Genomic DNA, 14333 nt, shown 5'->3' with positions numbered 1-14333 from the left:
CTCATTGCTGGAGAGCAGAGAATATATATACACCAAGTGGGCTAGTTCCTGATTAAGAATTGACACTAGGGACTGGACTGGGCTGAGTTCATGGAAACCTTGGCCCAGGTGAACCCAACCCATGATTAGCCCAACCATAGATAAATTTCTAAAGAATCAAGGAAGAAGGAACAGTTGACAAATTTGGTTCAACTCTTAGTCAAGGTAGCCCATGACTCGAGGATAGTACCAAAGAATAAGCCAAGTTCCCTAGTCAACTCATTTTGGGGACTCTCTCTCACACACAGACTCTCTCTCTCTCTAAAACACTCTTGCACACAGGCACAGGCACATGAGCAGAAGATTGTACATGCATACACTGGGTGCAAGTTACATCTCCATAGGCAAGGCTGCTCAATGAAGCCAAATTGAAGTACACTGGAATCTAGAATTGACAATACATGGTAAACAGAAAGAATAAGGGTACTAAAAAAACAAAGACTATGATCATGGTCTCGCAAGATGACACATGCGAGAAAACTAAAATTTTTCTTCCGGTATGCTTATTGGAATTTACAAAAAACCGGGTGTTACATGTTAAAAGGGAGTATAGCATCAAAACTGAAATCACCAAAACCATAACAAATGACATCCCAAAAGATCCCAAATGCCATAAAGAACTTCAGTAACCAAATTCATCCACAATTCAAATACCCTGCCTTCCTTTGAACAAGAAAAAAAAAGGTGAGATAAGCAAAATCAGAAACTAAGTCGGGTTGTGTCTATTCATCTATATATCAGTATTACTTCTTCTGTCTCTCTTTCTCTCTATATATGCATGTAACTTGTGTTCTCTCTGTGTTTGGTATAATTCTAAGTATCATGTGTCACTCCAAACTGTAAAAATAGGAGCTGCATGACATACTGAAAGGTTTGATCTTGGCGCCATTGGTTGAGCTGAGTTTGGCACCCAATTGTTACAGTTTGAGCTCTGATCATAGCTGCTGCCGGGTTTCACGAGATTCGGCGACTGCTGCTGTGAAATATAATAGAGATTTCGGCTCGAATAAGGGTCCACTGTTAGTATGTTATCATAGTTGGAAGCTCCCAACTTCTTGATTTCACCATCTCCAAAACTTGCTTGATTATGATCAGCCATTACTGCTGGATTCAAAGGAAGAACTAGACCGCCAGCTCCGTTCACGACACCTTGATAGTTAACGGCCGAGCTCGAGCCTTGATCCATGGAAGAGGAGTCCAGACTCATGAGATTGTATGGCTGCAGGAAATTGTGGGTGTTGTTCAGATGGAGCTGTTGCAGGTCTTGAAGGCTGTGTGTGGGGTTGTCTTGCTCCTGTTTGCACCAGTTCCTTTGTTGTGGAAGGAAAGAGTAGTGTTGGTTGAGAGGCTGGGGCTGCTGGAAGGTTATGATAGGCCAACCATGGTGGGAGGGATAGCCATTCATGGTGTCTGTGATGCTGGAGGAGAGGTTGTCCGAGTCGGTTCTCCTACCATCTACACTTGTTTCAGTGGACTCTGCCTCTTTGAGACGCTTGGCTGCTCCCCCAGTGGGCAAGGTGCTGCTCTCTAAGATGCTTTTCACATCATACCTGCTCATATCGAAATTAGTAACTGCATTCAGGCCCCTGAATTTTATAGCAGCAATGTCATATGCTTCTGCTGCTTCCTCCTGGGTACCTGTTATGACAAACTGTATGAGAGAGAGGGAGAGAGAGAGATTACATCAATCAGAATCGATTTTAACTTACTGAAAGTTCCCAAGTAAAGATCTTTGTTTCCAGCAACCCTTCCGATCCTGGCTTGCCACCTTCCATGCTGATGATGCCTGTACATTATTTTATTTTTTATTTTTTAGTATAATCAAATGTAATGTATTTAACTCATCCGAAAAAAATGTAGCGGATTTAAGTGTCCATGAATTAATATAAAATCATATTTAAATAAAAAATAGAGGATTGAATTTATCTTATGTCTCTATCAGATGAGGTTTCACTGGAATATTCCCATCTTAATTGTCATTCTTTCACATTTTATAAAGTTTTTTTTTCCTTTACAAACGTCGAATGGATTATGAAAAATGATCAACGCAGAAACTAGATGGGAAAAAACGGCATAGAAAGATGGAAATTAGCATTCAAATGTAGAGCTGGAATTATAAGGGTCTTCAACGTTCTTAATGAAAGTGACAAAAATATACACTTGTCTGCATTCATCAGAAAGAATGATATGACTTGTTTCAAGCGGCTTTTGTATAAACATGTTCTTAGCTTTTCTCGCAAAAAGGTAATCCAAAATATGCATACCGTATTGAAATAATAGGAAACCCTGTTGGGTTCTTGAAAAAAAAAACATTACTGAGAAATTACCAAGGAAATAGCCCACAAAAGCCATTTTTACTTCAAAATGAACATAAACCCTTTTGGAAGACTCATCTAAGAACTAATACCTTGTAACTCCACGATAAATCGATGCACCCCTCGAAAAGCCACTACTTTTCCTGCATTTATAAAAGAATAACAATGTAAATAGTTTTCAGATTTCCTAATTTTAATGCATTATAATAGATATAGTTTTAATAACTATGTCAAATGAATGAGTGCACATATTATGTCACCTCCTCAGAGATGCTACATATTCCTGCCTGGTCATGTGCTTCATTTCCTCCAGCTCCTTCTCATAATTACTTATCTGAAAAACAGTAAAAAAAAAGATTCCTTTTTCACTCAGCCTGAAAGCAGACTATACGAAATCCCCACTTTTCTTAACGAAAAAAAGAATCTAAAGCTGGAAACGCATGCAGTTACCATTCTATGTCCATATATATAAAAAAATACCATTTTTCTTTTAAGGAAAGTTAACTATTCATTAAGATAATCAGAATTGATTCAGAACTACAAGCGATGAGGTTTCACTTGTAGCTTGTACAGAGCATTAAGAAACATCAAAGAACATTCACAGAGTATTATTTCAAGAATAAAAGGATGCAGCAGATATGGGAGTCATGTTTTTCAGAAATCCAACATCTATTCCAAGAGTAGGAAGTGAATCTAACCGGGAAGTTAGTAGTTGTAGTTGTGCCCCAATACTTCAGTGCAGCTAAATCATAGGATCTTGCTGCCTTCTCTTCCTTATCATAGCCACCTACTCCAATAAAAACCACAAAAGCAAAGATAATATTTACAATGAGAAATGTTGGTGAACCCTCTAGTAATATTATCTATTAAATACAAATGGAAAAAAACCATGATCTAAACTTTTGCTTACCAAGATAAACTGCACCCATTTGAATGATCCCAACGTTTCAAAATATGCAAAAGAGAGAGCAACAAGGTCAGAAAACACAAGCTGGAGACAGAAGAACAATGCACAGTAATAAAAAAAATTAACACAATATATGTACCTTGTCTTCCCTTACGAGTCTGCCCTTCCCTTCTGCAACTGTTATCCCACAAGTGTGCTTCATACCTCCCAGTCCATCTATGCCTATCATCACAATAACAATAACAACAATATTAAGGAAAAAAACAATAATAACAACAATAATAACAATGAAGAAGAAGAATATGATTACAAAGAATGAAGGTTTTCTTCTTCATTTTCTAATATGTTGTGTGTTAAAAAGAGAACCTTGTAACACCACGGTAGATGGAAGTCCTCTGGCCAAACGTGTCAATGGACTTCCTAGGCACCGGCTCTATTGCACCACTCTGGCTATCTAAACCCTTCTGTTTGTTATCCGACGACGAGCTCTCGCTAACTCCTGCAGCACCGGCCACCCGGACCAGTGCGGGAGAGCTCGACTGCGTTCCGGTGCTCATCGACAGTGACAGCGATTGCACATTCTGTAGGTTCCCGACGGCCGCAACAGTGGTGTTGCTGGAGCTGCTGCTGCAACCGTTCTTGTTCTCCACTGGTGCAGGTTGGTTCCTCAACCATGACTTGATCATCGACAAACCGATCGAATTGTTCACGCTGGCAGTGGCAGGAAATTGCAGAGAGCAGTCGGAGAACATGTAGTCTCCGGAATTCCGCTCGTACGAGCCGGAAGTTAGCGCTTCGCAGCCTGATAGCTTGGGTTCGCCGTTGCCGAACGAGTGGCTTGTGTTTGAGTACATGGGCTCCGTGGAGCAGTCTCCGGCACCACTGCTACCACCTAGGAAGTCCTCTAGCTTAGGTGCATCATGGTTCACGTTATTGGTGGTGATACTTCCACCAACAAGAGACATGCTTTCCATTGTTTTGAAGGCATTAGTGGTATTCCACTCTGCAAACCAGCAGATATACAAATATAAATATAAGAGAGAGAGAGAGAGAGAGAGAGAGAGAGAGAGAGAGAGAGAGAGAGAGAGAGAGAGAGAGACCTTGAGTTTGGTGGCTCCTATTCAGAGCTTCCAAAATACCAAAAGGATTTTGCATGGAAGGAGCAGTAGTGTCAGTGCCCATATTGAAGCAATCGCCGGAAACCTCGCCAGAGATATCTTCAGCAGCAGCATAAGCCATGCCGGAAGAGTCTCCGGAGATGAGGCGTTGAGGGTTGTGGTGTTGGGGTTGAGGGAGGGCGTCCGCAGGGAGCTGTTGGGGAGAGAGGGAGAAGCCCAACCAGTTGTTGATGTTAGCCATTGAAATGGATCAGAAGTAGATGGCAGCACTCTTCTTTCTTCTCTACTTCTTTTTCTTCTTCCTTGTGAGGGTTTAGAAGGAGGGTTCTTTAGCTAGTACCTGAGACAACCAGATTCAGTGAGCCCATTAGGTCCCTCTAAAGGATGACAGCGGAGGCTGTGTTGGTGGATGCCTGCAGTCAGCTGTGCATCTTTAGAGTTCGACAAAATATGGTAAACAAAAAGACCTTGACCATTTATATAACTCTCTCTCTCTCTCTCTCTCTCTCTCTCTCTCTCTCTATATATATATATATATATATATATATATATATATATATATATATATATATATATATATATATATATATATATATATATATATATATAATGATGGACCATTCCCTTTGACATTCCAAATGGCTTGACTTGAGCTTAGAGAAGAAATGCGTCATTTTGGCAGGGCACATGCTAATAGTATATGGACCGTCATAGGATGGCCCCTCTTAGAAAAGTGACCACACCGTGTTTGTAAACTGCAAATAGGCAATCTAGAATGCTCAAAGGACTAGCCTACTGCATCCAATATGCTTGAGCTCATTATAGCGCAAGTGGCTGGTCTGAAATTAAAAATCAGCATGTTAGTATACACCATCATTTCGTAATCTGTACATGAATTATGAGAAACTATGGCTGTGCAGACATCCCGATAATATATATGCTTTTCAAGTGGCATTGTTAAGGATTTATATTCCAATATTCTGATCGAAGGTTGAAAGATTAGTGCTGGTAAACTTGATTGTCAGTGTTTAATTTGGGCAGAATCAATTAGCATGAATCATGACTACATGACTAATCATGCGACTAGTGAATCAAAGAGGCTATTGGCAGTCAATGTGTCTATGGTTTCGTATGGTTGGTGTTGTTGGTATAGATATAAGATGGCGACCATTGAACAATGGAGCTATTACTGGACATCTTCACCATCGACTTTCAAATCAAACTCACACTGTTAAACTAATGAATTGCTTTCTCATTCAGTATTTGTGAGCGTGTAGCGTGAATAACAAGAGTATGGTTGATATATTCTAGGTCAAATATTGTATCATTATGTAGAGATCAAAATGCAAAAGAATGGGTTTTACCCAAAGAGGCATGTGCCATTTACGTTCTAGACAAGCTTTTGAATATAAAAACAACTCGACTCAGATGTACTTGCTCCAAAGGAAAGTTAATAGATCGGGTAGCTGACTGTATCTTCAATGACTAGATCAAGCCATTTTAGTCCCTCACAGGGTCCATAAACTATTTGGACCTAGTAACTAGTGCTCGAGTCAAGACCCTAGTAAAAATTAAGTTTGTTGAGTCATAGTGTCTGCACCAAATTAATGCGGTCCATTGAAACAGACCGACTAGGATGTTGCTATTCAACACACTTTATCTCAGTAGCCAAAGTTTATAGAAAACTGGACTAAATTGCCTCAACTTCATACAAGATATAAAGTGACTCGTGTCAGGGGTTCAGCCATGAAGTCTGTCAGCCCTTTTATGCGAGTCAATAGTTAGCCAAACATGGGTTGGTTTTTTATCAGGCTCCCCCCCCCCCCTGCCCCCCTGCCTCATTCCTAGACTGCGAAAAAAAGTTAGCCTCATCAACCTCGAAGGTCTATATATGTAGTTTTGTAACTTTGTACAACAGGCCTCTCTCTATCTCTCTCTCTATATAGTCATCTTTCTCTCTCTACACCTGTTGAAGCAGCAGCCTGACATGGATTGACAAAAGTTCACACGCATTGCATCCTCATCCCACGCCCATTTATCAAACTCTAGATGTGCATGTGTCTTTTCATGTCAGAAGGGGTCTCTTCTGCCCCTCTCTCTCTCTCTCTCTCTCTCTCTCTCTCTACATCACATTGGCTCTTGTGGGTGGTAGTCACCCCTCTGCTTTCATCTATCAACGTTTCGAGAACCCTATCAACTCAGCTCATTCTCTATATTTTTTATAGATATCCCTCCTAATCATCAACCTACCCCCGAGCCATCCGGGCTATACCCCTCTTTTAGCTTCCACGCATCCAAAGCTGACAATATATATTTATGGAAAACAAGAAAGCCCAGGGCACATTCTGCCTTCTCTCTCATGCTCTCTCTGATGCAAAAAATGATTTTCCACTTATTCACTTCGAATAATAACATATATAATTGTCCAAGAGAATAAATATGCATGGTTGCAAGAATAAATACCCACTGGCGTGTTGATGTGAAGAAAATTGACTGACCAGTAAAATGAATGACATGGACTAAGGTGAAAAGAAGCTTGTTGAGGCATTGACATGTACAAATAATCAAACATTAATAAAAATATATATGCATTCAGAATTCAATATCAAGAAAATTTGAATGACCTTAAATGATTATTATGAGAAAACACAAAAAAATGACTTTATTGTTAATTTTTAAATAATACATTGTTGTATATATATAACAAGAACCCACTAAAAGAATGTTTCATGGATAAATCAAAACAAAACAAATAATTACTTTTGAAAATAAAGAGTACCACATTTCCAAGCAACAATAGGTATCCAAGAATAATCAATGTAGAAAATAAACAAAAACAAAACACAAATTACAATAAAGCAATAAATGGAAATAAGCAAAAAAATTACAAATTGCAAAAACTGAAAAAGTGTTTGATCGAGAAACCTGCACCCTAGTTGGAGGGCATAACCCATGTCTTCCGGGTTTTGAGTTTTTGATTTCGTTCTCAAATTTCTGAGACAGACTGCAATAAGATATCACAATCAGAATCCATTGGGTTTATGAGGAACTACTTTCACCTTTTCTCTCTCTTCTCCTTAACTTTTTTTAGGAGTGATTGTACGGATATGATTTAATTAATTAAGAAATGAGTATCCATCCATTCATGGCGTGGAAGAGAGAGAGAGAGAGAGAGGCATGGGTGCATGGAACACTGTGATTTTGACCGTGAAGGAAGGAATCAAAAGGTAGGGGTAGTAAAAACACATGGATGCCAAAATTTCTATATTAGTAAACGCCTGCAACCTGTAAAAATAAATGGGCCTCGGTAATGTAATACTGTTATTATACCAACTTAAGGATAAAAGAGTAATCAATTTTCCGTCGCTTTCTTCCACTAATAATAATTACCAATAAACCCAAAAATGGGTTAGGGTTGAGGGAAATCGCCAAAATCAATGCCACCTAAACGGGATCAGGTGATATTGAAAAATCACCATTGTTGGTGATTTTCAATATCCACCGCCCATCCTTGTGGATCAAGAGCCGGATGCCAAATCCTCCATTGAAAAGAATTTTGGAGGATTTGGCAACCGGTAGAAAACAGTTGAAAATCACCGTCAATGGTGATTTTCAATATCATTTGATCCAAATGTTCCCCACCAAAAACTACTCTCTTGGCACGTTTGGAGGTGAGAAAAAATCTTATAGTAAGAAATTTTTTGTTTTTAATATGAATTTTTTATTTCAGATTGGAAAAATGCCAGTGTTTTGATTATGGTGAGGGCTGCCCACAAAGAGTCAAAACTGAAAACTTTTTATAGAAAAGATTTCTCCATCTTTAAGATGAATTTTTTTCGGTCAAAATCATAAAAACAAATTTCATTTCAAAAGTTTTTATTGCTTGCGATGTATGAAAAAGCTGTAACTTTCTTTTTCGACTTTCATTTTTCCTAACATTTTTTTGCTTTCGAATGTGCCCTTCAAAAAGTCTTCTTCCTGCACTACCCAGTGTTAGAAGATTTTACCCAATAAAAGCTAGTCATGTATGTGTATTCAAATGCATGAAAGGTGACCATTACCATCTTTCATTGAACGCTGTTTCGGATGAGGTAATGGTTTTGCCATATTGCATGCGAGAAGAGATGCATTTCATTGGTGTTGCACATGTGATCGACCTCCCTCCCTCTCTCTCTCTCTGATATGGTTTGGTCCCGGACCCGACCCAGACTAAACCATATATGGTCGGGTGAGGTGGCAAATAAGAAGACCCGATTAAGATCTGGATCCAGACCTGATTAATATATGGACCCGGGTATAGTTTGTGAAATTTTATACCAGACCTGAGCTCGACCCAAGTTCCGATTACGAGCCATAATTTTTCAATGTAAAAGTGATAAAAAATATTATTTCACTGGCCGGGTATGGTCTGGGTCTGGTTCATGTCGGGTCTGGATCTGATATCAGACCCAAAAATCTGGTTCTACCTGGGTCTGAACCAAACCATAACCGTGTATCACATCACTTAACAAAACTAAAACCATTGTATTGGCATGGTAAGCTGCTTTGTTTTGCATCCTATATATGTATTGGCCAGGGAATCTGTTTTGTTTTGCATCATATATATATATATATATATATATATATATATATATATATATATATATATATATATATATATATATATATATATATATATATATATATATATAAAGATAATTTCTCGACAACGGTATTTCTTCAAGAAATTTTCAAAAGTTGATAAATCTCGAGAATATTTTGGGAGTTTAAAAATTTGAAAAAAATATAAATAACAAGAAAAAAGCTAATAAAATAATAAGTTTTGCATTATTTTCCTTTTAAAAATATAAAAAAAAACATGAAAAAAATAAAAAATAAAAAATACAAACTTAATAAAAAAAGTTTTTTTTCTCAAAAATATCACAATAATATCGCAATATTTTGTCTCTAATGATATTTTGACAATATCGTGATATATTTTTTTATATTATAAGCTACCTTAAAATAGCCGATAATATATATATATATATGAGTGCTAAAGTGGTGGTACTGTCCCATAACTTATGACGGTATATACTTGTTTTACATACATCTAAGCTCTAAATGCAAAATCTAACGTTTAGATCATGTTTATCATGTTATATTTAGCATGTTCACGTTTTAAAGTTTATTCAAATATGATGTTTTATATCATTTTTATTTTTATGAATTGTGAGCTCTTGATTTTCATCATCTCAAAAATTAAAGGTTTTAAAATATAAAAGCAAAAAAATAGAAAATTTCAGCTTAAAATATAAAAAGTTTTTTGCAAAAAAAATATCGCAATAATATCACTATATTTTTGCCCTGATGATATTTTGAAAATATCATGATATATTATCAATATTATCTACTACCTTGAAATAGCCGATAATATATATATATATATATATATATATATATATATATATATATATATATATATATATATATATATATATATATATATATATATATATGAGTGCTTCTATGATGGTATATACTTGATTTACATAGATTTGACCTCTAAATGCAAAATCTAACGTTTAGATCATGTTTAACATGTTATATTTACCATGCTCACGTTTTAAAGTTTATTCAAATATAATGTTTTATACCATTTTTATTTTTATGAATTGTTAGCCGTTGATTTCTCATCATCTCAAAAATAAAATCTTGTAGTCTATTAAACATGATAAAACCTTCTTACATAGTAAATAAGCATGATAAACACATCCATAACGTTATATATATATATATATATATATATATATATATATATATATATATATATATATATATATATATATATATAAAAAGAGAGAGAGAGAGATTGTTCACTATGGGATCACACGTTCGGTATTGCTCTGCTTTCCCCACTAGTAGTATCAAACGTTTGAGATGACTCATGCATGATGACATCGGTGAGAAGACTGTATGCTGTGCTTCAGCATGGAACTTTATGTATGCATGCATAAACGCATGCACCCATGCAACGCATGGGTGAACGTGCAGAGAAGGGAGAGATTTCGTGCAATTTCCACAAAGGCCTAGTGGTGCACGTGGCAGTTAGTTCGCACGTGCAGATATGTGGTCATGCGTGTTCTAAAATTCTCGTCTTAGTATTTAAATGAAGAAAAGATTTCCTTTATATATATATATATATATATATATATATATATATATATATATATATATATATATATATATATATCTTTTTTTAAGGAAAATTTCCATTATACATTAAGTACAACTTCCTCATCATGGTGGCTGAGCTATATATGCAATAGGCAAGGGGAGAGGTAGTTCCATTATCTCAGAATATTAAATCTTTTTCCAGAGTGAGATACAAGTTTGTGTTTAATGTTTCGCCAAAACATGGATGGTTTTGAGGTGGTAGTGGATTCAAAAGAAGCGTATAGCAAAATGCTGTTCTTCTTTTAGGGTTAAACCAATAGGGCTTTTGATGGTTAAGCAGTATTAACTAAGCAACACTGATGGCCAAGTTGAACAAACTTTGGCTGTCAAGGTTCGATTTTCATGGACACCACCTCTCTGTATAAAGCCGAAGTTCAGCGTAGGCAATGTTTGGAGGAGGAGGTGATGGATTCTTGAAATGTGACCGACAGATACCGGTTGGTCGGTTTTGCTGCTTAGAAAAATGGTGGCGAAAAACCCTAAAATAGGTGAAGTGGCCAACCGTTGGCGCCTAGGAGTGAATGACGTTGCTTCAGTGGGGAGTAAAGTGGAGAGTAAAAAACTGGGGGGGTGGTAAAAAAAAGAAGAAGAGGCTAAATAAGATAATTATTTTATGAATGAAATATTTACAGTAAAAAAAGAAAGGGAGGTTTTAGGAATTATTTAATTGAAATTGGTCGCCACACGAAATTGGACGGTTATATTAATTAAGGGGTCAAAAGAAAACCCTGATGTGTGGCGTGGCCTGCCTGGGAGAAATCGGCGGGTGCGCCCGTGCCTCCTCGGATTGGAATACTACGTGAATATTGCCATGCACCAAGGTCGAGAAATATTTAATTTGATTAAATAATGATAGTTAAGAATATAAAAAGTACACCTCCCGTTATTTTAGTATTGCAGTAAGATTGGTTAATCGACTGTAGATTTTGCTGTGAAGGTTTGGGGTTGGGGGCTAGAGATTTTTCACTAACCTTTTGTTATGACACATCCGGGCACGCGAGCGCGAGCGCACGCGCACACTCACACACACACTATATATATATATATATATATATATATATATATATATATATATATATATATATATATATATATATATATATATATATATATATATATATTATAACTTTTAAGAGAAATTGGTAGGTGCCTAATGACATATGCTTAATGATACATGCTTAATTTTCTGCTCTTCTTTTATTTTTTTTGCAATTCCAACCACATAAATGTTTTAGGCATGATCAATTTAGGAGGAATCCACATCATGAAAAAAATGATATTTGGACCCTTAAAAATTTATAAAGATTTTGGATTGCTGATTTTTTAACCTTATAAAAACCCACCCATGTGTCAGAATCGAACACTTCAAGAGCTGATCTCTATAAAAATCAAGTACATAGATCACATCTGGATGGTCAAAATTTTAAAATAAAACAAAAAACCCTGAAAAACCCATTACGCGTGTATCATTAAGTATATTTTATTAAGCACCTACCCCTCATATAACTTTTAATGGCTTGTATTGGAATTATATATATATATATATATTAGTAATGATAGAGTGCTCCTTGAGCACCTACTCTCACATAATAGAAGCTTTAAATTTTAAAATTTCTTGAACTTTTTTTCTTGATCAAACCCTATATATATGGTCTATAAGCATTATTTAGAAGAAAATAAGTTTTGGATAATGTGATTATAGCATGCATGTAAGTTTTTTAAGACCTTTAAAAATCAATGGCTTACAATGTATCAAAATTTCATGACTTTAAAATTTTATTTTTGTCAAAAAAACATGATCCAAAGCATGATTCCTATCAAATAAAATGTGTTGAGTACATCAATAAGGTCTGATTGAGAAGATACAACTTACAACTATGATTTCTAGTATGTGGGAGGAGGTGCTCCCGTCTAATATATAGTAATCATAGGGTGTACTCCTTGCCATTGGATCTTTTACAATCCAATGGTTGTGATGAGCCATTTAGTATGGTTGCTTAAAAATAAACAAAGTCAATATGCAATATTACATACATTTAATATGACTTTTATAACTTCTATAAAAAAATTCTTTATGTAGCTATCGTCTCTCTCTCTTTCTCTCGAAAGAAAACTAAAGTAAATTAATGAGAATTAAATATTTCAATATAGCATTTAATATCTCTACATGGCTATGCTCTCTTTCTCTCAACATGAAAAAAAGAGATTGTTGTGATATAGAATATTAGAATGTGTGTGTTTTATTTTATGAATAATTTTATTTTAAAAAGGTATGAATACATAAAATTTTGTAATAATAAGGAGAATGCTTCAGATAGTTTGTTGGTTCAACCCAAATTGAAGCTTGTGAGTTGTGGGTTTATTTGTGTAGGATTCATCACTTGGAAACATACTACTAGAATATAATAATCTTACGAACATAATGTTTTTTTCGTGAATATCAACAACCAATTTTTCATGATAATAGAAATTTTTTAATTTTTTAATTAAAAACCAGTTTTAATTATTATTTGCAAAGCGAATTTTTAAAAAAATTAAAAAAATAATTTCTGACATTTTTATAAAAATTATCGGCCAGCAAATTTCTCACGTAATTTTTTTAAAAAATGGTGATATTGGCCACTAGGGTGAGAGAGAGAGAGAGCATAGCCACGTAGGAAAGTTATACTATAATAATTTCAAACACCACACTGAATGCAATTAATGTACTCTCTATTTAAGTTTGTCACAGAGAGAGAGAAAGATCAAAGCTTCCATTATAGAAGTTTACAAACCCATGTTAAATATAATAACTGATTCTTATTTTACTAAAAGTTTTTTTAGGTATCCCGTAATAAATGAATTATTGCAACAAATTGAATCTTAATAGATCCTATGACTGTGATTAGGGAGTAGGCACTACTCCCAGAGCACCCTATCATTGCTTTTATATATATACGATATTTCAGCTCCGTTAGGCCCATTCAAAAATCATAGTTTTTGGTGATTTCTCACATCTAATGCTATAGATGTGATCTATAAATTTTGTTTAGTGGGAACAAAGTTTTGGATCATCGGAATCTGGCTTGTATATATGTTTTTTCGGTGATCCAAAATCAATGGCTACGAAGAAAACAAAATTTTCCAGCTCTTACACAATAAGAAAAACCCTACTTAGCGACGAAAGTTTGCGATGGATTTTTTTCATCGCAAATTTGCGACGGATTAGCTAGAGAACAGAAAAATTTTGTCACTAATTAGCGACGAATTAGCGACAAAAAATTATGTCTCAAACTTCATCGCGATTTAGCGACGTAAAGTTTTCCATTTTAGCGACAACAATTTTTTATCTCGAATCCGTCGCTAATTAGCGACGGATTAGCGATGGAATTTTTCCGTCGCTACTTTCACTACAAGAAAATATCTAATTAGCGATGAAAATTTACGACAGATTTTTTTCGGCACAAATTTGCGATGGATTAACGAGCGAAAACTATCTGTCGCTAACATTCAAATTTTTTGCGGAAGTAGCGACGAAAAACATGTCGTCGCTAACTGACGATGGATTCACTGCGGAAACATTCCGTCGCAACTTAGCGACGGATCAGCGGCAGATTTTTTTTGTCGCTACATGACGACAGATTCACGATGAAATTTTTCTGTCCCTACTTCGTCGCTAAGTTTCCCTATAAATCCTTAATGTCAGCTCCTTTCTTTATGTTTCATCCCCCGCTCTCCGCCCGCCGTCCCTTCTGACCT

The 14333-nt window shown here is 35.8% G+C and overlaps 1 protein-coding gene across 1 annotated transcript; it reads right to left on the bottom strand.

Annotated features, from left to right (window-relative positions):
• Positions 1-859: 859 nt before the first annotated feature.
• On the bottom strand, positions 860-4620 carry LOC149843175 (AP2-like ethylene-responsive transcription factor BBM2). The gene is made up of 8 exons (XM_090001722.1): positions 4362-4620; positions 3628-4264; positions 3401-3483; positions 3053-3141; positions 2615-2688; positions 2447-2497; positions 1749-1825; positions 860-1677 (listed from the first exon to the last, which is right to left on the bottom strand). The coding sequence occupies exons 1-8, from the start codon at positions 4618-4620 to the stop codon at positions 860-862; spliced, it is 2088 nt and encodes a 695-aa protein (XP_089857848.1).
• Positions 4621-14333: the final 9713 nt, after the last annotated feature.

This window comes from Nuphar pumila, chromosome 3, assembly GCF_984573655.1.
Source record: "Nuphar pumila chromosome 3, dmNupPumi1.hap1.1, whole genome shotgun sequence".
Taxonomy (NCBI): Eukaryota; Viridiplantae; Streptophyta; class Magnoliopsida; order Nymphaeales; family Nymphaeaceae; genus Nuphar; species Nuphar pumila.
The sequence above is the reverse complement of the archived record's forward strand: the minus strand, read 5'-3'. Positions and strand labels throughout refer to the sequence as shown.

What these genes read in the sequence shown, in the direction of transcription:
- LOC149843175 (XM_090001722.1), bottom strand. Translation starts at nt 4,620, where the DNA reads ATGGCTAACATCAACAACTGGTTGGGCTTCTCCCTCTCTCCCCAACAG. An exon ending in ATCTACCGTGGTGTTACAAG is followed by an intron (nt 3,484 to 3,627) that starts GTTCTCTTTTTA and finishes TTGTGATGATAG; the next exon opens with GCATAGATGGACTGGGAGGT. An exon ending in GACTCGTAAGGGAAGACAAG is followed by an intron (nt 3,142 to 3,400) that starts GTACATATATTG and finishes TTATTGGAGTAG; the next exon opens with GTGGCTATGATAAGGAAGAG.